The sequence below is a fragment of the Amblyraja radiata genome, chromosome 6 (assembly GCF_010909765.2).
Source record: "Amblyraja radiata isolate CabotCenter1 chromosome 6, sAmbRad1.1.pri, whole genome shotgun sequence".
NCBI lineage: Eukaryota > Metazoa > Chordata > Chondrichthyes > Rajiformes > Rajidae > Amblyraja > Amblyraja radiata.
The window spans coordinates 51097449-51118382 of NC_045961.1; the positions used below are offsets into that span (position 1 = coordinate 51097449).

The window sequence follows — 20934 nt, forward strand, 5'->3', positions numbered from 1 at the left end:
CCACTATTTAATATGTATATAAAATGTATGAGGAGATTTTGCAAAGTTTTTGCTTTGTATGTATTTTTTATTTGGAATAAAGTTTATTTTTTTTGAAAAAGATAAAAGACCTCGCCTGCTCAGCCTCCCCCTACAGCTCAGACCCTCAGGTTTTGGCACCATCCTTCTAAATCTTCTCTGCATTCTTTCCAGCCTGTTTGTTCTCTGTGACGAGATGCATGTTTATGTTGTTGAACCTGTGACCCTCTGACCTTGGAGACTCAAGGAACCGCAGATGCTGGTTTAACAAAAAAAGGACATAAGGTGCTGGAGTAACTCAGCGGGTCAGACAGCATCTCTGGAGGACAAGAATGGGTGATGTTTTCAGTCGGGACACTTCTTTAGGCTCCCTCAGGCCATACTGTTTGGGGGATGGGATTGTTTTAGGTCCTTCAATGAAAAATCGGGCAGCACACCGTGGTGTAGAGCTGCTGCCTCACAGCGCCAAACACCTGGGTACAGCAGGCAGTGAAGAATGCAAATGGCAAGTTGGCCTTTATAACAAGAGGAGTTGAGTATAGGAGCAAAGAGGTCCTTCTGCAGTTGTATAGGGCCCCAGTGAGACCACAACTGGAGTATTGTGTGCAGTTTTGGTCCCCTAATTTGAGGAAGGACATTCTTGCTATTGAGGGAGTGCAGCGTAGGTTTACAAGGTTAATTGTGTGGGACTGTCATATGCTGAGAGAATGGAGCGGCTGGGCTTGTACACTCTGGAGTTTAGAAGGATGGGTGGGGATCTTATTGAAACAAGATTATTAAGGGTTTGGACATGCTAGAGGCAGGAAACATGTCCCCGATGTTGGGGGACTCCAGAACCAGGGACCACAGTTGAATGTTTTTTCATTGTTTTTATTTTAATATGTTTTATTTATTTATTATTTATTTTTATGATACTGGACTGTAAGGAAAATTTATTTTGTTGTCTCCAATATGAGATAATGACAATAAATTGAATACAACGCAATACAATTAAGAATAAGGGGTAAGCCATTTAGAACGGAGACGAGGAAGCACTTTTTCCTCACAGAGAGTTGTGAGTCTGTGGAATTCTCTGCCTCGGAGGGCGGTGGAGGCAGGTTCCCTGGATGCTTTCAAGAGAGAGCTAGATAGGGCTCTTAAAAATAGTGGAGTCAGGGGATATGGGGAGAAAGCAGGAACGGGATATTGATTGGGGATGATCAGCCATGATCACATTGAATGGTGGTGCTGGCTCGAAGGGCCAAATGGCCTACTCCTGCACCTATTGTCTATTGGGTATTTTTAAAGTGGAGATCGATGGGTTTCTGATTAATAAGGGTGTCAAAGGTTATGGGGAGAAGGCAGGAGAATAGGGTTGAGGGAAAAATAGATCAGCCATGCTTGAACGGCGGAGTAGACTCGATGGGCCAAATGGCCTAATTCTGCTCCTGTGTCTTGTATGAACGTTGGAAATGAATGAATCGCACAATTATTAGACCAATGCAAATTCTTGCAAACTTGGGCCGAAGGGCTTGTATGCTGTATCTCTGAAATAAATCTGCTCTGCAACACGATGTCCGGCCAGCAGGGCTGTGTTACGAAGCCGGAGCAAAAAGTTGGTGGCCCTACCTGAGAGTGTTGAACTTCGCACGTGTTTCTCCTTTGTGTTATGAGGGTAAACCTGCTGGGTAAACCATCCACCCTGCCTAGCCTCTGGTGTAACGGACTCACTGGTTAGGGCGGAGGGTTCAGCAGGGACTCACCGCCACTGAACGAGTGAAGGGAAGAAGGGGAGGAGAGACAACAACAAAGTAAAGGGAGCTGGACAAGGGGTGGCACTGCAGCAGCAGGCAAGTAAAGGGGGCTGGAGAAGGGGCCGGCTACAATGAGGAACAACAACAACTGCTGCTGCAGCGTAAAGGGGGCGTTGAGGAACTGAAACCTCCCTCATCGATACCAGCAGCTGCGAACCGCCAGTCAAGACACATGGACGGGAAAGAAGCAAGGATTTGCTGCAGTCCGGTGCACCGGCCAATCCTTTGTGAATCACAACGCTCAGCCAGCGCCAGCATCGATGCATTTCACGGACCCTGTGCGGGAATGCACTGGTAACATCGGACGGGATTACAAGACTGAGGACTGAGTCAGAGAATGGGAGCCAGCCAGCGCCGGTGAACTGGATTGAATGACCACTGAATAGGTAGCACAGTCTACTGCTTGTTCTTGCACTGGTCAGAGAAGAACCGTGGAAATGTTAGCAAGGGGGAACAATTCACGTTCTTGCCCCCTAAAGAGGAGAAACTATTGAATTTCTTTGCAAAATCCAACTCTGCGCTGCCCTAGTGCACGGTGATGGGGATGAAGTCTATCTATCTATCTGAAGAAGGGCCCCGACCCTAAACGTCGCCTGTCCACGTTCTCCAGCGATGCTGCTTGGCACACTGACTTCCTCCAGCAGTTTGTGTTTTGCTGAAGATCCCAGCATCTGCAGTTCCTCGTGTCTCTTGTCTACCTGTTGTCGGGCTTGCGATTTCAAAGTCTTGTTGCTGATTCAGATGTCGCCTCTCCCCACCGACTTCAGAACTTTTTGATGCAGATATCTGTGTGGGTTTGGAGCCTCTAGTCTGCGTTTCTGCATTTGCTGCCCCGTGTGTTGTCCGGGCTGAACATGGGGAGGTGCGGGCTTTGGGCGAGAGGTTTATTGCTGGTGCTCGGGACTCTGCTTCTACCCCCGGCCCCCGCCGCTGCCAGCGGTGAGTACTGCCACGGTTGGATGGACACCCAAGGGACCTGGCACGGCGGCTTCCAGTGTCCTGAGCGCTTTGACTCGGGCACGGCTACCATCTGCTGCGGCTCCTGCTCGCTGCGCTACTGTTGCGCCAGCGCCGACGCCAGGTTAGACCAAGGCCACTGTGACAACGACCAGCCGGCCGGCAGCAACGATGGCCCGGGCGGCGGCGAGGGCAGAGACGGCGGCAACTCCTCCGCAGGTAAGAAGCCAATGTTCGCCAGTTTGCATTAGCAATAAACAACACATAACGGTGCTGGAGGAACTCGGCGGGTCAGGCAGTATCTGTGCAGGAAATAGACAGGCGAATCTGTCTTCTGACTGTCCAATCTCCACCGATGCTACCTGTCCCGCTGGCCAAACCACCCATCTTCAGATGCTGCCTGACCGCTGAGTTTACTTAAATGGACAGCGTATTCTTCAGGCTGCCCAATTCCCCCTCCACTCGCTGCCTGACCCGCCGAGTTCCTCCAGCACTTTGTGTTTTGCTGAAGGTTCCAGCACCTGCAGTTCATTCTGTGCCCTCTTTGTATTACGTTACTTGCGAGAAAGCAGCGGGTCACATCGCTAATGCAGGTAAAACCAAAAGGGCAAACACAAGAGGAAGAAGCAATTGAAGGTAATATTGGCAGCAGCTGATCAGGTGGCCTGTGATCGCGAACAGCAAGCAGCGTGGAGATTAGTTTAGACCGAATTCCCGTGGTGTGCAACTTGCTAGATCAGTACCTCGGGTTTGCGCTATTGTCCCAGTTACCTAGTATTACTTACCAGGAATGTATTATTGTATATTTATAGTTGCGTCAATCAACGTGCCTGTAAAGTTGCAGCAAGTAAGCATGTTATAATGTGTATGAAGTGAACTGCAAATGCTGGTTTACACCCACGATAGACATAAAATGTTGGAGTAACTCAGCGGATCAGGCAGCATCTCTAGAGAAAATGAATAAGGTGACGTTTCCAGTCGAGACCCTTCAGTCTGAAGAAAAAATGTCTCGACCCGAAGCGTCAACTGTTCATTTTCGCTAGAGTTGCTGCCGAATTACTCCAGCATTTCATAAGATCCATGTCGGACATAGAACTGGAACAGGTCCTTCGGCCCACAATGTCTGTGTCCACCATGATAACAAGTTCAACTAATCTTCTCAACCTACACATGATCCATATCCCTCCATATCTAAAATACCTCTCTAAACGCCAATTAAACGTTTGACCAGTCAGTGGGACTGTGGAGAGGTACATACAATGGCCCACCGACTGACTGACTGACTGACCTGCGGCGGAGAGGCATGCACTGCGGACGATCTCCACAGAGGCACATATGTGGCACTGGCTGAGGCAAAGCGATGGCAGAACATTGTCTGACACACGAGCGAACGAAAAGTCAGTGGGACAAATGTCCCAGCTCTCCAATTCTGCCTCCTCTTTAGCGCTCTGGCAAAATCTGATCCAGCATGTTACCTTCCTTAAGGGAGTGGTGGCTGTTGTGTGTGTGTGTGTGGCTGAGGGCGGTGGAACCAGGGAACACAGTGCCTTTGGTACTAAGATAAATGTTGGAAGAACTCAGCACATCAGGCAGGTGGGACTAGTGTAGTTGGGACATGTTGGCCGGTGTGGGCAAGTTGGGCCGAAGGGCCTGTTTCATAGATACATAGATACATAGAAAATAGGTGCAGGAGTAGGCCATTCGGCCCTTCGAGCCTGCACCGCCATTCAATATGATCATGGCTGATCATCCAACTCAGTATCCCGTACCTGCCTTCTCTCCATACCCCCTGATCCCTTTAGCCACAAGGGCCACATCTAACTCCCTCTTAAATATAGCCAATGAACTGGCCTCAACTACCCTCTGTGGCAGAGAGTTCCAGAGATTCACCACTCTGTGTGAAAAAGTTTCTTCTCATCTCGGTCCTAAAGGATTTCCCCTTATCCTTAAGCTGTGACCCCTTGTCCTGGACTTCCCCAACATCGGGAACAATCTTCCTGCATCTAGCCTGTCCAACCCCAATGTTTCCACACTGTATCACTCTTTGACTCGATGAATTTATAACGTGGAAGGATAAAACCAGACGACTTTCTCGTCCAGACGACTTTTCCCCCAGAACAGGGTCCCTGCTTGCGTTCAGAAAGTATGCTCTTGTGGGCTTTAGTCTTTAAGACCAGGGAGACCCATGCATTGGAGAAGCTTCAGACAGAGTGTGTCGACATAGACTTTAACTGGAGCACTTGTGCAACATAACAGCCCGGGAGAGCCGTCCGTCTATCGTGGCAGCGGCGTGCAGGGCAGGGCGGGGCGGTGCATTGGGAACGACCGTGCGGAGCCAGCCCTCCCTCACTCGTTGAAAGCGGGAGCAGGACATGTCAGGAACTGACCACATGAGGTCCGTTACGTTGCACAGAAAAAAATGTGAATGCAAACCGTATCGCCTTTTACGGCGATCGGCAGTTCCCAGCTATTTCTCCATCATTTAGTTGCAACTAATTGGTCTCTTTTAAAAAAAACAAAACACGGCGTTTAGAAGAGACAGATTCCAGCGCACAATCTTGGGCTGTTTATTTCCAAACCTCACCACATAGAATGCACGGTCTAGGTTTGAAATTGTTGTTATTATCGAAAAATAAGCGTTGTCCACTCATGCTAAAAGTGGCAATTACAAAGATAATTTAGTGTTTTTGAGAAGTATTTAATGGTGCATTGCAATAAAATTCAAAGACCACACAAGTGAGTGAAAGTTTGCAAGGCCTCAAAAAAACATCCAGACAAAAGCACAACAAATAAACCCGGCAAAATAAATAACTTTCCCGAAGCTTCCAGTCCCAGCGCAGCGAAACAGCTGGGTCAGTTTAACTCACTGGGGATTTGTTTACTTGTGTGATATTGCTCTGAATTATTTCCCACCTTAAAACGATAAACGGCATCACCTGCCTTAACACTAAGTGCTGGAGGAACACAGCGGGTCAGGCAGCATATGTGGAGGGAATGAACAGGCAACGTTCATTCCCTCCACAGATACTGCCTGATCCGCTGAGTTACACCAGCATTTTGTGTCTATGTGCTGGAGGAACTCAGCGGGACAGGCAGCATATCTGGAGAGAAGGAATGGCTAACGTTTCGGGCCAAGACTCTTCTTCAGACTCTGAAGTCTACTTCATACTTCTTAAGTCTCAGAGTCTCAAGAAGGGTCTCCAGCCTTTCGTGTCTATCTTCGATTTAAACCAGCATCTGCAGTTCCTTCCTACAGAGTACCCCCAGCACTGTGATCTGTTCAAGATTCCAGCATCTGCAGTTCTTTGTGTCTCCAATCCCTGCCTTAAACTGGGTTCAGTTTAATACCAAGGGCTTGTCCCAATAACATGTTTATTCTTTATAGCTAGCCCAATGAAATTTCTACATGTGATAAAGTCCCCCTATCACTAGTTGGTTGCCCATCTGGTTTTTGATCGATTGATAGATGCATCATGGAAACAGGTCCTTTGGCCCACTGCGTCCACGCCAATCATCGATTCACGCACTAGATCTATTTCATCCCACTTTCTCATCCACTCCCTACACACTAGGGGAAATTTACTGAGGCCAATACACCTACAAACCCGCACGTCATTGGGATGTGGGAGGAAACCCACACGGTCACAGGGAGAGTGTACAAACTCCACACGGACAGCATCCGATGTCAGGATCAAACTTGGGTCTCTGACCCTCTTGAGGCCAGCTGTGCCACTGTGTGCTGCCCTAATACATGGCCAAGTGCTCCATCCATCTCACACTCCACAAGCCTTAGCGTTTTACTCGGTTTACAGTGAAGGAGGAGCTTTTCAATGTAGTGATGTTGGTGTTCAAACATTGCTGAATATTTTTACAACAGCTGTTGGGGTCATAGAAGAGAGGTCTTGTGAAAACATTAGGAACACTCTTACCAGTGAGGACATGAGGGAATGAGACCAGAAGACATTAAATAATCATATCACAAACTTTATTAATAACAATAATAACACTTAAACTTTGGAGTCAACCGCCATAAAACGATTAGAGTCCTTTATTTAGTTTAGAGATACAGCGTGGAAGTGGGCTATTCAGCCCACAGAGTCCACGCCGACCATCGATCACCCATTCACACTAGTTCTGAAGAAGGGTTCTGAACCAAAACATCACCTACTTTCTCCAGAGATGCTGCCTAACCCACTGAGTTCCTGCAGCATTTTGTGTCTATGTTCGGTATAAACCAGCATCTGCAGTTCCTTCCTCGGCACTAGTTCTATGTTATCCCTCATTCTCGTCCACTCCCTACATAGTGGGGCAATTTTCAGAAGCCAATTAACCTACAAACCCTTAGGAGTGCAGGGGGAAACTGGAGCGCCCGGAGGAAACCCACGCAGTCACAGGGGAGAACGTGCTAACATCTTTTATAATCCTGAGTTCTTCCAGCAGTCTGTTTGTCCACTTTTAGAATCTATACACTGAGTTTCATCTCCAAAATTTTTATTTCAAAGGTTTATTCCTTTTAAAGAAATTAAGAATACTTTCATAAAGGTGCTGGTTAAAGGACTGGTTAAAGGATAAATTATGTTTGTACAGTCTTACTTTACTTTCTGAAGACTGCTTCCAAGCCCAGCCATGGTGGCATGAAACGGTATTTGTGGTATAAAAGGTATAGATAGGGCTTTGTCATGTTCAGGTCAAGATGTTGCCCCTGTGCCAACTCTCCATATCGACTGGGAAAAGAACTCCAAGCTGAACAGAGGGCCATGAAAAGGGACTATTCTTTTACCACCACAGGAAGGAAGACCAAGGGGTGGGAGTGCATGGAACACATTTTACACCAAAGGTAGACACAAAATGCTGGAGTAACTCAGCGGGTCATGCAGCTTCTATGGAGAAAACAAATAGGTGACGTTTCGGGTCGAAACCCTTCTTCAGACTGAGAGTTGGGGGGAGGGAAACAAAAGGTATGAAAAGGTTCAGAACAAATCAGAGCTGACAGTGAAGAGAAAGGTAGGAGGAGGGAAGGTGGAGCCCACAATGGTCCATTGTTGGCTGTGGAAATGGTGATAATGAAGGGATATATGGATGCGAACAGTGGAACTTGCAGGATGACTAGGGTGGGGGAGGGACAGAAAGAGGGAATGCAAGGGTTATTTGAAATTAGAAAAAAGATCAAGATTCACAACACTGGGTTGAGCTGCCCAAGTGAAATGTGAGGTGTTGTTCCTCCAATTTGTTTGTGGCCTCACTCTGTCAGTGGAGGAGGCCCAGGACAGAAAGGTCTGAAGTTCCTTCTTACACATTTTACACAGGTGATGGGTCCATGGAGCACATTTTACACAGAGGGAGGGAGTGCCTGGAACATTTTTGCAAGGAGGGTGGGAAGTGCCTGGAACAAGCTATCAGCTGCTCCAAATATTTCAATGCAATGACAGTGTAAATGTATAATGCAGAGTTATTTACAATGCATTTTGAAGATTGGACTTTAAGGTCACTCCCACCCTTGTGTGCACTGGAACTAGTGCTGGCTGTATGGAAACTTGCATGAATAGTACTACCGGCATACTAACAGATTAGGAAGACGGGCCATTCAGAGTTTAATCTAGTTATTGCTGTGTGTTACATGCTAATCTTATGGATGTGTGTGCATTGGTCCATAACTCCTACTGTTACTTTACATTCAATGCTTGGGGAATCTCTTTGGACATGCCAGCAAACAAAAGAAATTTGAAATCGGCCTGAAGAAGGGTCCCTACCCGAAACATCGCCTACCCGTGTTCTCCAGAGATGCCGCCTGACCCGCTGAGTTGCTCCATCACTTTGTGTCTTTTTTTTCTAAACCAGCATCTGCAGTGCCACGTTATAGAGTCATACAGCATGGAAACCAGCCCTTCGGCCCAACTTGGCCATGCCGACCAAGATGTCCCATCTTCACTCATCCCACCTGCCCACCTTTGGCCAATATCCCACTAAACATTTCCTATTCATGTACTTGTCCAAATGTCTTTTAAACTTTGTGATAGTATCTGTCTCAACTACCTCTTCTGGCAGCTCGTTCCATTTACCCACCAAACTTCTGTGTGGAAAAAGTTACCATTCGCATTCCTATTAAATCCTTCCCCTCTCACCTTAAACATATGACCTCTGGTTCTTGATTCTCCTACTCGAGACTCTGTGACTTTTCCTTGCAGTCCTTCTTAAATAAACATTAGCCACCCTCCAGTCTTCTGGCACCTCACCTGTATCTCCAAAATCAATACAGTATCAGATGACAGTGACAAGTTGCCCCAGTGTTCATTGTTTAGTGTGAGAACTCCTTGTATTTCTTTGAATCCTATCTAACTCAACCTTGCTATCATCTAGAGCAGTAATTGGATATTCTTCTCCATGTTGTGCTTCAAATAATTGTGGTCTGTGAACATTTCCCGAGATGTGTCACCAGACTGCAGTGTGGGTACAGGGTGAAGTATTGGGAGTGTTGCATCTTACAATTATTTATCCATAATATTAGCTGTGACGTTATTCAGCAGGGAGGTAACAAATGACATTTTATCACAGAATTCAGCATGGTGGCGCAGCGGTAGAGTTGCAGAGACCTGGGTTTGTTCGATCCTGACTACGGGTGCTGTCTGTACGGAGTTTGTACATTGTCCCTGTGTCCGAATGGGTTTTCTCTGGGTGCTCCGGCTTCCTCCCACTCTCCAAAGACGTACTGGTTTGTAGGTTAATTGGCTTTGGTAAAATGGTTAAATTGTCCCGAGTGTGTATGATAGTGCTGGTGTACGGGGTGATCGTGGTTGGCGCGGACTTGGTGTGCCGTAGGGCCTGTTTCTGCACTGTCTCTCTAAAGTCTAATGTAAAGATCTAGATAATGGATTACTGGGCAAGACAGCAGAAGCACTGGCAAATGTTTTTGCTTTGTCCTTGTTCTCCTAACTGGTTGCTATCAGAGCAATAGGTTTGCATGAATATGCTGAGTAATCTCAATCACATCTGTGGCAATTATTATAATCAACTATTCTATTACTCTTCTCCCCAATGGGAAATGCACGTTAGACTCGTCCGATAGCATTTGCGTTGTAATGTCAAACCTATTGATAATTATTGATTCTAACCAAAGACTATCTAATTCATAGAACAGTACAGCACATGAACAGGCCTTTCTAAACATTATTCCCTTTATCATGTATCTGTACACTGTGGACGGATTGATTGGGATCATGTATAGACTTTTTACTGACTGGATAGCATGTAACAAGAAGCTTTTCACTGTACACATGACAATAATAACCCAAACTAAAATAAACTAAACAATGTCTGTACTGAACTGTACATGATGCTAAGTTAACCTGCCTGCACATGGCCCATATCCCTCCATTCCCTGCATATCCATGTGCCTGTCTAAAAGACTTAAACATCACTATCGTATCTGCCTCTACCACCGTTCCAGGCACCCAAATCTTGCCGCACACATCATCTTTAAACCTTTCCCCTCCCATCTTAAAGCTATGTTCTCTAGTGCTTGACATTTTCACCCACTGACTTTCAACTCCACCTCCGCCTCTTAACGCTCCAAGAAAACTAATGTCCAACCTCTCCACTCAGCTAATACCCACTATTCCAGGCAGCATGCTGGGAAATCTCTTCTGCAAGCTCTCCAAAGCCTCCATCCTGCGACAGTGCAACCATAACTGCACACTATACTCCAGACAGCCTGACCAACATTTCTTTGAAAGCAGCAACATGACTTCCTGACTCTTACACTCAAGTTATAGAGTCATACAGCGTGGAAGTAATCTCTTCGGCCCAACTTGCCAAAGCCACCCAACATGTCCCATCTACACTAGTGTTTGGCCCATATCCCTCTAAAACTGTCCTATCTATGTACTGTAAATGTTTCTTAAACGTTGTGATGGTACTTGCCTCAACTACTTCCACCTCATTCCATATATCCACCACCCTTTGTGTAAAAAAAGTGACCCCTCGGGTTCCTATTAAGTCTTCGTCCCCTCACCTTAAACCTATGTCCTCTCGCTGTCCTCTGATGAAGGCAAGCATACCACATGTTATATTTACAACTCTATGTGCTTGTGTTGCCACTTTCAGGGAGCTATAGACTTGAACCCCCAAGATCCTTCTGTACATCAATGCTGTTAAGAGTCTTGCCTTTAAGTGTATACCTTTAACCCCTGTCTTCAACCTGCTACATTGCAACACCTCACACTTGCCCGGATTAAACTCCATCAGCCATTTCTCTGCCCATATCTGTAACAGATCTATATCCTTTGACAGCTTTCCTCACTACTTGTAGCTCCAACAATTTTTGTCATAGGCAGACCTACTAACCAACTCATCAACATGTTCTTCCAAGTCGCTGACATAGATTCGATCGGTTTTGACAATGTTTTCTCATAAGGTTGGGCCATGCCTCTTTCTAACCTATCATTCCCTGTTGCTAGGGGGAGTTCTACCAGACTATGTATTTATAATCAATCATGAGTTTTATCACGCAGCTAGTTTGTCTTGTTAAAAACTGTAACCTGCAATTAGCCACGCCAATGGTTCATTACATGCGTCAGCCTAGTGTATGGTATACAAGCACTTGTCTCCGCACTGCAGCCTAACATAGCCCTGAGCTGAGGGTTTGTGTGATTTATCACATACCCAGCATTGTCTGTCCACCGAAACTATTCACCAACAGCAGTGTATCCAGCTGTAGAACTTCTGCAGAGAACCAAGCCTTGTTCTCAATCAGCCTTGTTGTAATCAAGTACGGCATGGAGGCGCAGCAGTAGAGTTGCTGCCTTACAGCACAGAGACCCGGGTTCGATCCTGACTAAGGATGCTGTCTGTACAGAGTTTGTACGTTCTCCGTGTGACCACATGGGTGCTCCTGTTTCCTCCCATACTCCAAAGACGTGCGGGTTTGTAGGTTAATTGGCTTCGGTAAAGTTTGTAAATTGTCCACAGTGCTAGTGTACGGGGATCGTTGGTCAGCGTGGACTCGATGGGCCGAAGGGTCTGTTTCCACACTGTATCTCTTAAAAAAAAAAATAAAAAAAATAAAAAAAAAATCCCAGTCATTCCCTCTTCACCCCTCTCCTATCGGGCAGAAGATATGAAAGCGGGTACCGCCAGATTCATGAACAGCTTATTCCCCGCTGTTATCGGACTACTGAACGGTGAAATCGAGGGCGTAATCCCCATCTCCCAACCTTCCTCATCTCGGCCCTTGCACTATCTTCTTAACTTTATTTTCTCTGCCACTGGAACTCTGATGCTGTAAGACTACATTCTGCACTCAGCTATTTTTCTCTTTGTACTAACTCTTGTACTTGATATGGCTTGTTTGTGCTCATGTATAGTATGACTTGATTGGATAGCATGCATCACAGAGATTTTGGTACTCGTGTCAACAACAAACCAACCAACATATTTGGAGTCACAGAGTCGTACAGCGTGGAAATAGGTTCAACTTGCCCACGCCGGCCACCGTGCCCCATCTACACTGGTCCTACCTGCCTGCATTTGGCCCATATTCCTGTAAACCTGTCCTAACCATGTACCTGTCTAAATGTTACTTAAACATTTCAATAGTACCTGCCTCGACTATCTCGTCCGGCAGCACGTCCATACATCCATCTCACCCCCCCCCCCCCCCTTACCTTAAACCTGTCCTTTGGTTCTCTGCCCCCAGACTGGGCAAAATACAATACAATACCATTTATTGTCATTTGAACCTCAAATGAAGTTCAAACAAAATTTGGTTTCTGCAGTCATACAACAACAAGAATAACCAAGACACACAATTAACACAAACATCCATCACAGTGAATCTCCTCCTCACTGGGATGGAAGGCAGAGTCATTGTCTCTCCCCTGTTTTCCATTCTTCTCCCGATGTTAAAGCTGTAAAAAACTCTGCATTTACCCAATCTATTCCTCTCGTGATTTTGCACACTTCTATAAGATCACCCCTCATCCTCCTGCGCTGCAAGGAATAGTCCTAAATATAGAACAGTACAGTCAACATTCCTGGAGAAAAGGAATAGGTGCCGCTTCAGGTCGGAAACTTCCTCAGCCCTTTTTCTCCAGAGATGCCGAGTTACTCCAGAATTTTGTGTCTATCTTCAGTATAAACCAGCATCTGCAGTTCCTTCCTACACTTAGAACAGCACTGGCACGGCCCTTCATGCCGGGCGTTACATGTGGGAGCCTAGTGCATCGTATGCAACCCTCTGTTGCTACACTACCGTCCAACATAGCCCTGAGCTAAAGGTTTATGTGAGTTATCGCATCACAGAGAGTGCACGTTGTGTGCCACTGAAACTATTTACCAACCCAGGTGCCCAGTGCCCAGGTGTCGATCTACTGCAGAGAACGCGGCCTTATTCTGAAAATGGCAAAACTTTAAATCACTTCAATAGCTGAAGTCTCCCATATTATCAATAAATTGACTGAGTATATAATGTTGCAGTTGTATAATATGTTGGTGAGGCCACATTTAGAGTATTGTGTTCTGTCCTGGGCACTATGTTACAGGAAAGATGTTGTCAAGGGTGCAGAGAAGATTTACGAGGATGTTGCCAGGACACGAGGGCCTGAGCTATAGGGGGAGATTGATCAGGCTGGGACTCTATTCCTTGGAGTGTACACAATCATGAGAGGAATAGATCAGGTAGACGCGGGTGAGGGGAAGGAAAGATTTAATAGGAACCTGAGAGGTACTTTTTCACACAAAGGGTGGTGGGTGTATGGAACGTGCTGCCAAGGACTATTGCAATGTTTAAGAAACAATTAGACAGGTGCATAGATAGGACAGGTTTGGTGGGATAGGGGCCAAACTCGGGCAGGTGGGACTAGTGTAGATGGGACATGTTAATCAGTGTGGGCAAGTTGGGCAGCATCTCTGGAGAACATGGATAGGTGAAGTTTCGGGTAGGGATCCTTCTTCATACTGACTGAAGTTCAGGCCCTCTCTGTGTTTGAGTTGATGGACCCAGTTTCCTAACTTGTTGTAGAGAGCGTCGTTGTGCCTAGATGTCACATCGTGATGTTTCACAATCTTCATAAACATTTGTATCCATATTTCCAGCTCTTTCTTTGGTTCGTTTTGTGGAGTCATATAGCACAGAACCAGACCCTTCAGCCTAACTTTCCCACACCGACCAAGATGCCCCATCTACACTAGTCCCACCCGCTCGCATTTAGCCATATCCCTATAAACATTTCCTATCCATGTACCTGTCCAAATGTCTTTTAAATGTTATTATTTGTACCTGCCTAACCACCTCCTCTGGCAGTTCGATCCATATACACACCACACTCTGTGTGGAAAACATTGCCCCTCAGGTTTCTATCAAATCTTTATTGCTTAGTTTAAGTTAATCTATTATTGTCACATGTACCAAGGTACAGTGAAAAGCTTTTTATTGAGCGCTAACTCGTCAGTGAAAAGATAAAGCAGTGGCAAGAGAGCCTGTTTCCACGCTGTATCTCTAAACTAAACTATTCTAACGATTTAGGACATTTACACTCTCATTTTCTTTTATAATTCAATGTCTGGTTATTTTTGATCTGCCAATGTGCACAAACGTGACTAGCTCTGACAGACATCGTGGTCAGCTTGGACTGGTTGGGCCGAATGGCCTGTTTCCTATGACTTTCTTTTGGGAGGGTTCCTTAAACTATGATACATATTTTATGTTGAAGGCACAATATAAAATGCGCGTTTAGTTTCTTCTCGTGTAGTATTTCTCCTGATTCCGTTTGGCAGTAGATATAGAAGTTTAAATGCACGCACCTCAAAACTCAGGAACAGCTTATTCCCCTCTGTCATCAGGCTTCTGAATGGCCTTTGCAATGTCCCTTGCAATATTACAGACCATTAATTTTTATCGTGCATTTGGCACATAACGTGCACATTAACTTTTTAAGGGGAATGCTCTGTGCTATTTAGTTTCTTGTTTTCTGTTTCACCTTAGAGGAGGGTGTACAGAGAAATTATTGTCCTCGGAATGAAATGCACACTGATCATTACAGTTCATGAGGCACAAGTCTTCATTTGGTTCAACCTTCTCCTCTGAACAGAAATTGTTCAAGACCAGAACGGTTTAGTTTAGGCATTAAGGGCAGCACAGTGATGCAGAGTTGGAGTTGTTGCCATACAGCACCAGAAACTCAGCTTCCATCCTGACTACGGATGCTGTCTTTATGGAGTTTGCACCTTCTCACTGTGACCACGTGGGTTTTCTCCGGGTGCTCCAGTTTCCTCCCACATTCAAGTCAAGTCAAGTCAAGTTTATTTGTCACATACACATACGAGATGCGCAGTGAAATGAAAAGTGGCAATGCTCGCGGACTTTGTGCAAAAAGACAAACAAACAACCAAACAAACTATAAGCACAATCATAAACACACACATATTCTTTTACATATTAAATATTGGAAGGAAAAACGTTCAGTAAAGTTAGTCCAAAAGGCATGCAGATTTGTAGGTTAATTGGCTTCTGTAAATTGTCCCTAGTATGTAGGCTAGAGCTAGTGTTTGGGTGATTGTTGGTCAGGGTGCACTCGGTGGGCCAATAGGCCTGTTTCCACTCAGTATCTCTAAACTAAACTAAAAAAAGATACAGCATGGCACAAGGCCCTTTAGCCCACAGTCCATGTCAACCATCAATTTCCCTTTCACACTAGTTCGATGTTATACCAATTTCTCATCCACTCCCTACACGTTAGGGGCAATTTACAGAGGCGAAGAAACCTACAACCCGTACGACTTTGGGATGTGGGTGGAAACCCACACGGTCACAGGGACAACGTGCAAACTTCACACAGACCCCCCCCCATTGCAGACATTGGACTTTATCTCTGGAACTGATGACCTACGATGCTGAGAACTATATTCTGCACTCTGTATCTTCCCCTTTGCTCTTCCTATTGTACTTGAGTTTGACTTGATTTTAATCTGTGTAGTATTATCTGGTATGATTGGATAGCATGCAAAGCCATTACAGGAAGAATGAGGAGGCTTTGGAAAGAGTGCAGAGATGGTTTCCCAGAAAACTGCCTGGACTAAGGGGCATAAGTTACAGGGAGAGGTTGGACAGACTTGGATTGTTTTCTCTGGAACGCTGGAGGTTGCAGGGAGACCTGATTGAAGTATATAATATTATGAGCGGAATAGATAGACCAGACAGTCAGAACTTTTTCCCACGATAAAAAAATCAATTACTAGAGGGCATCGCTATAAGTTGAGAGAGGAAATGTTTAAAAGAGATGTTTCGGGCAAATGTTTTCCACAGAGAGTGTAATGTGTGTCCGGTTGTGGATGTGGAGGTAGATACAATAGTGGTGTTTGAGACTTTTGGATAGGCACATGGATATGCAGAGAATGGAGGGATATGGATTATGTGCAGGCAGATAAGTGTTGGTCTTGGTATTGTGTTCAGTACAGACATTGTGGGCTGAAGGGCCAGCTCGTGTGCTGCACTGTTCTATGATTATTTTTGCAGATTAGATATAATAAAAGTACTTTTGAGATTTGAGCATTTTATTGCACCATTTATTTTATTGCTTCAGCGTTATACCTTCAACATTGATAGTGGCATTTGAGACTTTTGGATCGGCACATGCATATGCATGGAATGTTTAGTTTAGAGACACAGTGTGGAAACAGGCCCTTCGGCACACAGAGTCCGCAACGATCAGCGATCACCCTATACACTAGCACAGTCCTACACACTAGGGACAATTCATAGTTTTTAATCAAAGCCAATAAACTTACAAACCTGTAGTTCTTTGGAGTGTGGGAGGACACCGACTGGAGCACCCAGAGAAAAAAAACACATGGTCACGGAAAACGTACCAGCTACGTACAGACAGTGCCCGTTGTCCGGATCATGCCTGGGTTTCTGGAGCAGTAAGGCAGCAACTCTGCCACCGTGCCACACTAATGGTGGGAGAAAGATCATGTGCATGCAGATGTTTTGGTCTTAGCATCATATTGGGCATGCACGTTGTGGGCCGAAGGGCCTGTTCTTGTGCTGTACTGTTCTATGTTAACAAAGCTCTTCAGTTCTCCTACGACCCTCCTCAGTGTCCTCCCTCACTCCTCAATGGCCCTCCACGGCCCCAGAGAAAAGAGGGACCATCGGGACATTAATGAGTATTTTGTAACTCTGTCAGCACCCTATAGGTTGTGACTCTTTGCATACCTTATGTATGGTTTGCAAAACAAAGAATTTCAGTGACATATCACGTGATAAGGAGTGGCTGAGGTCGCCAGGTGTAGTTGAGTAGTCATGGCTGGCGATGCGGCGGAAGCGGGTAAATAAATAGATAAATAAGCACGCAAACTAACTGGGGTTACGATCTACCTCGTTCCGGTCTATTCCTTGTCTTTCATCGTAGATACCCCCTGTGGTTTGAGAGTCCCGGGGCCCGCGGGTCTGATCTATTTTGCGCTCTGTTAGCTCATCGTCATTGAGGCACGGGGAAGGGGAATGAATGGGGAGTGGACTTGTGATGGACTGAGGGAGGGTGAGAGCAGTGGGCTAGGAGGTAGTCGTGGGAGAGCAGGGCGGATGAGGGATGAGTGGAGGCCGTTTAGGTAGACACTAGACCAAGGGGGACCCGTTGGGTCCCGTCCCCTCAACGCGCGGTTGCGGGGGAGGGGGGGGCGGCCTTCGGCGTCTCACACACACACTAACCACCCCCCACACACAATAACCCCCACCCCCCTTGATATTATATAAATATTATTCATTTGCTCCTTTTACCTCATCCCCCGCCCTATCCAATCACACATAACCCCCAACTGCGCAGGCATGGCTAGAGAGGGGGGGGGTGGGGGGGTAGACAGGGAGGGGAGGGGAGGGGGGTACAGAGGGAGGAGAGGGGGAAGTCCAGAACTAGGGGTCACAGTTTAAGGATAAGAGGGAAGTCTTTTAGGACCGAGATGAGAAAATCATTTTTTACATAGAGAGTGGTGAATCTGTGGAATTCTCTGCCACAGAAGGTAGTTGAGGCCAGTTCACTGGCTATGTTTAAGAGGGAGTTAGATGTGGCCCTTGTGGCTAAAGGTATCAGGGGGTATGGAGAGAAGGCAGGTACAGGATACTGAGTTGGATGATCAGCCATGATCATATTGAATGGCGGTGCAGGCTCGAAGGGCCGAATGGCCTACTCCTGCACCTATTTTCTGTTTCTATGTTTCTATAATAAAGTGTCAATCGGTACATGAGACGCTCAGTAATAACGTTTATGCGTGTCTTCTGCTCTCTCCCCAGTGCCGATCTATGTGCCTTTCCTTATCGTGGGCTCCGTCTTCGTGGCCTTTATCATCATAGGCTCGTTTGTGGCAGCCTGCTGCTGCAAGTGCCTCAAACCCAAACAGGAGCAGCAGCAGAACCGAACGCCAGCAGCGAGCCGGCTGATGGAGTCCATCCCCATGATCTCCAGCTCGGGCAACCCCCGGGGGTCCTCCTCGCGGCAGTCCAGCACTGCGGCCAGCTCCAGCTCCAGTGCCAACTCCGGGGCCCGAGGCCCCCCCGTCAGAACACAGGGCAACTGCTGCCTACCTGCTGAGGGGGCCATGAACAACATTTACCTCAACGTGCCGCCCAGTTTCTCCGTGGTGAGTTGCCAGCAGGCTCCGCCAATCCTGCAGCACCAGGCACAGTTCCTGCACCCTCAGTACTTGGGGTTTGCTGTTCAACACGACTCCTTGGCTATGACGCCCACTCCTCCTTACATGGAAGGACTGCAGAATGGTTACAGGCAAATGCAAACCTCCTTCCCCCAGGCCAGCGCTAATACCGAACAGATGGTGTACACAACAGTAACTGTATAGGAAGACACCAATGTATTTTTTTAATATATATCTCTACATATCACTGCAACGTGGAGGCTATCTACTTGGATCGTGAGAAACAAAACACGGGTTGAGACATTTTGTAAGCGATTAGTTTATCAAATTTTCCTCAGAGGAATTTTTATCCTTTAAGATGTGTGTGTGAGAAATTCAGTGTTTCAGAATTTTCTCCACTGTTGACGATCACTTGTTGCGTTTGGGTGCTTAAGGCAGCCATCTTCATCCTGCTGGGAGTAGCCGGTCGTTAGACCATCATTGGTCGGCCACATCCAACGATCCTTGGAGCAACGGATGGTTGCTTGCTCAGTCATGATTGTTGGAAGTACGTAACGTCCGGCACTGAATTATGTACCACTGGAGTCGTACGGCATGGAAACAGGCCCTTTGGCCCATCTTGTCCATGCCACCGAAGGTGCCCCATCCACACTAGTCCCACCTGCCCGCATTTAGCCATTATCCCTCTTTCCTATACATGTACCTGCCCAAATGTCTATTAAACGTTGTTATAGTATCTGTCTCAACTACCTCCTCTGGCAGCTCACGCCGTATACCCACCGTATACCCACTGTGTGAAAAAGTTGTCCCCTCAGATTCTTAATAAATCTTTCCCCTCTCACCCTAAACTATGTCCCTCTGGTTCTTGATTCCCCTAGTTTGGGTGAAAGACTCTGTACATCCACCATATTTATTCAGGGGTTCTGGGGATAAGGCAGGAGAATGGGGTTGACAAGGAAGGATAAATCAGTCATGATTGAATGGCGGAGATTTCAATTCTGCTCCCATAACTTATGAACTATTCCCCTGATGATCTTATCCACGTCTATAAGATCACCTCTCATCCTCCTACTCTCCAAGAAATACAGTCCTGACCTGCCCAACCTCTCCCTATAGCTCAGGATCTCAAATCCTGGCAACATCCTCATGAATCTTTTCTGCATTCTTTCCAGTTTAACAACAGTGACAGTGGATGTTCACTGTCAACATTGCCTCCTTGATAGACATGGTAGTCAATGTCACTCCTTTCATAAGATCACAAGACATAAAAGCAGATTTAGGCCATTCAGCTCATCGAGCCTGCTCTGCCATCTGACCATAGCTGACCTATTTTTCCCTCTCGACCCCATTCTCCTGCCTTCTCCACATAACCTTAACCGCCCTTACTAATCAAGAATCTGTTGATTGCTTTAAAAAATACCCAATGACGGCCTCCATGGCTGTCTGTGGCAATGAATTCCACAGATTCACCACCTTCGAACTAAAGAAATTCCTTCATCTCCATTCTAAAGCTACACCCTTTTATTCTGAGGCTGTGCCCTCTGGTCCTAGACTCACACACTAGTAGAAACATCTTCTCTATCCAAGCCTTTGGTGATCACTGGGTAGGTTTTGGATTGTGTCTGGTGCATTAAATATTATTCTGTTGGCCACTATATTAGGCAAAGGACCACACTCATTGGTTATGACCACTCAATGTAAAGAGCTGTGTCTTATCAAACCATGCAATTAGCATCTGGAATATCCTACACAAACGGTCCTCAATAAACCGCTACTCAAAATTGGAAAAGCTATGAACGTTGAGATTGAAAATATATTCATGGTACGGCAAATTTGCCGAGCAGAATCATGGATGATTCCAAAATAAAAGCAGAACAGATTTAATGAATGGTGAGATAGTCATGCATTGTGGAAACAGGCACAACATGCCCACACCGACCAACATTCCCCAGCTACACTAGTCCCACCTGCCTACTTTTGCCCCATTATCACTCTAAACCTGTCCTATCCATGTACCTGTCCAAATGTTTCTTAAACATTGCGATTGTACCTGCCTCAATTAACTCCTCCAACAGCTTGTTCCATACACCCACTACCCTCTGTATGAAAAAGTTACACTTAGGGTTCCTATTAAATCTTTGCCCCCTCGCCTAACCACCAGATGCCACAAACTTGGCCATGAATGTTTACTGGGTAGTTTGTCATTAGCATCAAGGCTTGCAAGGTCTTTGGTTACAACAATGAACAACATTGCAGTATTTACATGGCTAATTGTAATAACTGCAATCTAGCCAGGGATAGTGGAAAGTGCCATCATCATTCTTCAAATTCCTCACCAATAATTATTGATGAGGAATTCGGTCACTTTGTCACCTAAACATTATCCAAAATCCTCAACAAAATATTCAATTAGAAATTTGAAACTTTGTTATAAAATGATATACAAATTGCACCGTGTTTCCACTTTGTTATAAAGGTAGAGTTTCTATGAAGGAATATATCGTACAACAGTTTACCACGCCAA

General features: G+C 46.0%; 1 protein-coding gene across 1 annotated transcript; it reads left to right on the forward strand.

Annotated features, from left to right (window-relative positions):
• The first annotated feature begins 1817 nt into the window (after window positions 1-1817).
• Window positions 1818-19083, forward strand: shisa2 (shisa family member 2). Its single transcript, XM_033022786.1, has 2 exons — window positions 1818-2987; window positions 18052-19083. The coding sequence occupies exons 1-2, from the start codon at window positions 2666-2668 to the stop codon at window positions 18612-18614; spliced, it is 885 nt and encodes a 294-aa protein (XP_032878677.1). The 5' UTR covers window positions 1818-2665; the 3' UTR covers window positions 18615-19083.
• The last annotated feature ends 1851 nt before the right edge of the window (window positions 19084-20934 follow it).

Excerpts from the sequence above, each read along its gene's own strand:
- shisa2 (XM_033022786.1), top strand. The coding sequence starts at position 2,666 with ATGGGGAGGTGCGGGCTTTGGGCGAGAGGTTTATTGCTGGTGCTCGGG. Across the intron at positions 2,988-18,051 it reads CGGCGGCAACTCCTCCGCAG|TGCCGATCTATGTGCCTTTC; the intron begins GTAAGAAGCCAA and ends CTCTCTCCCCAG.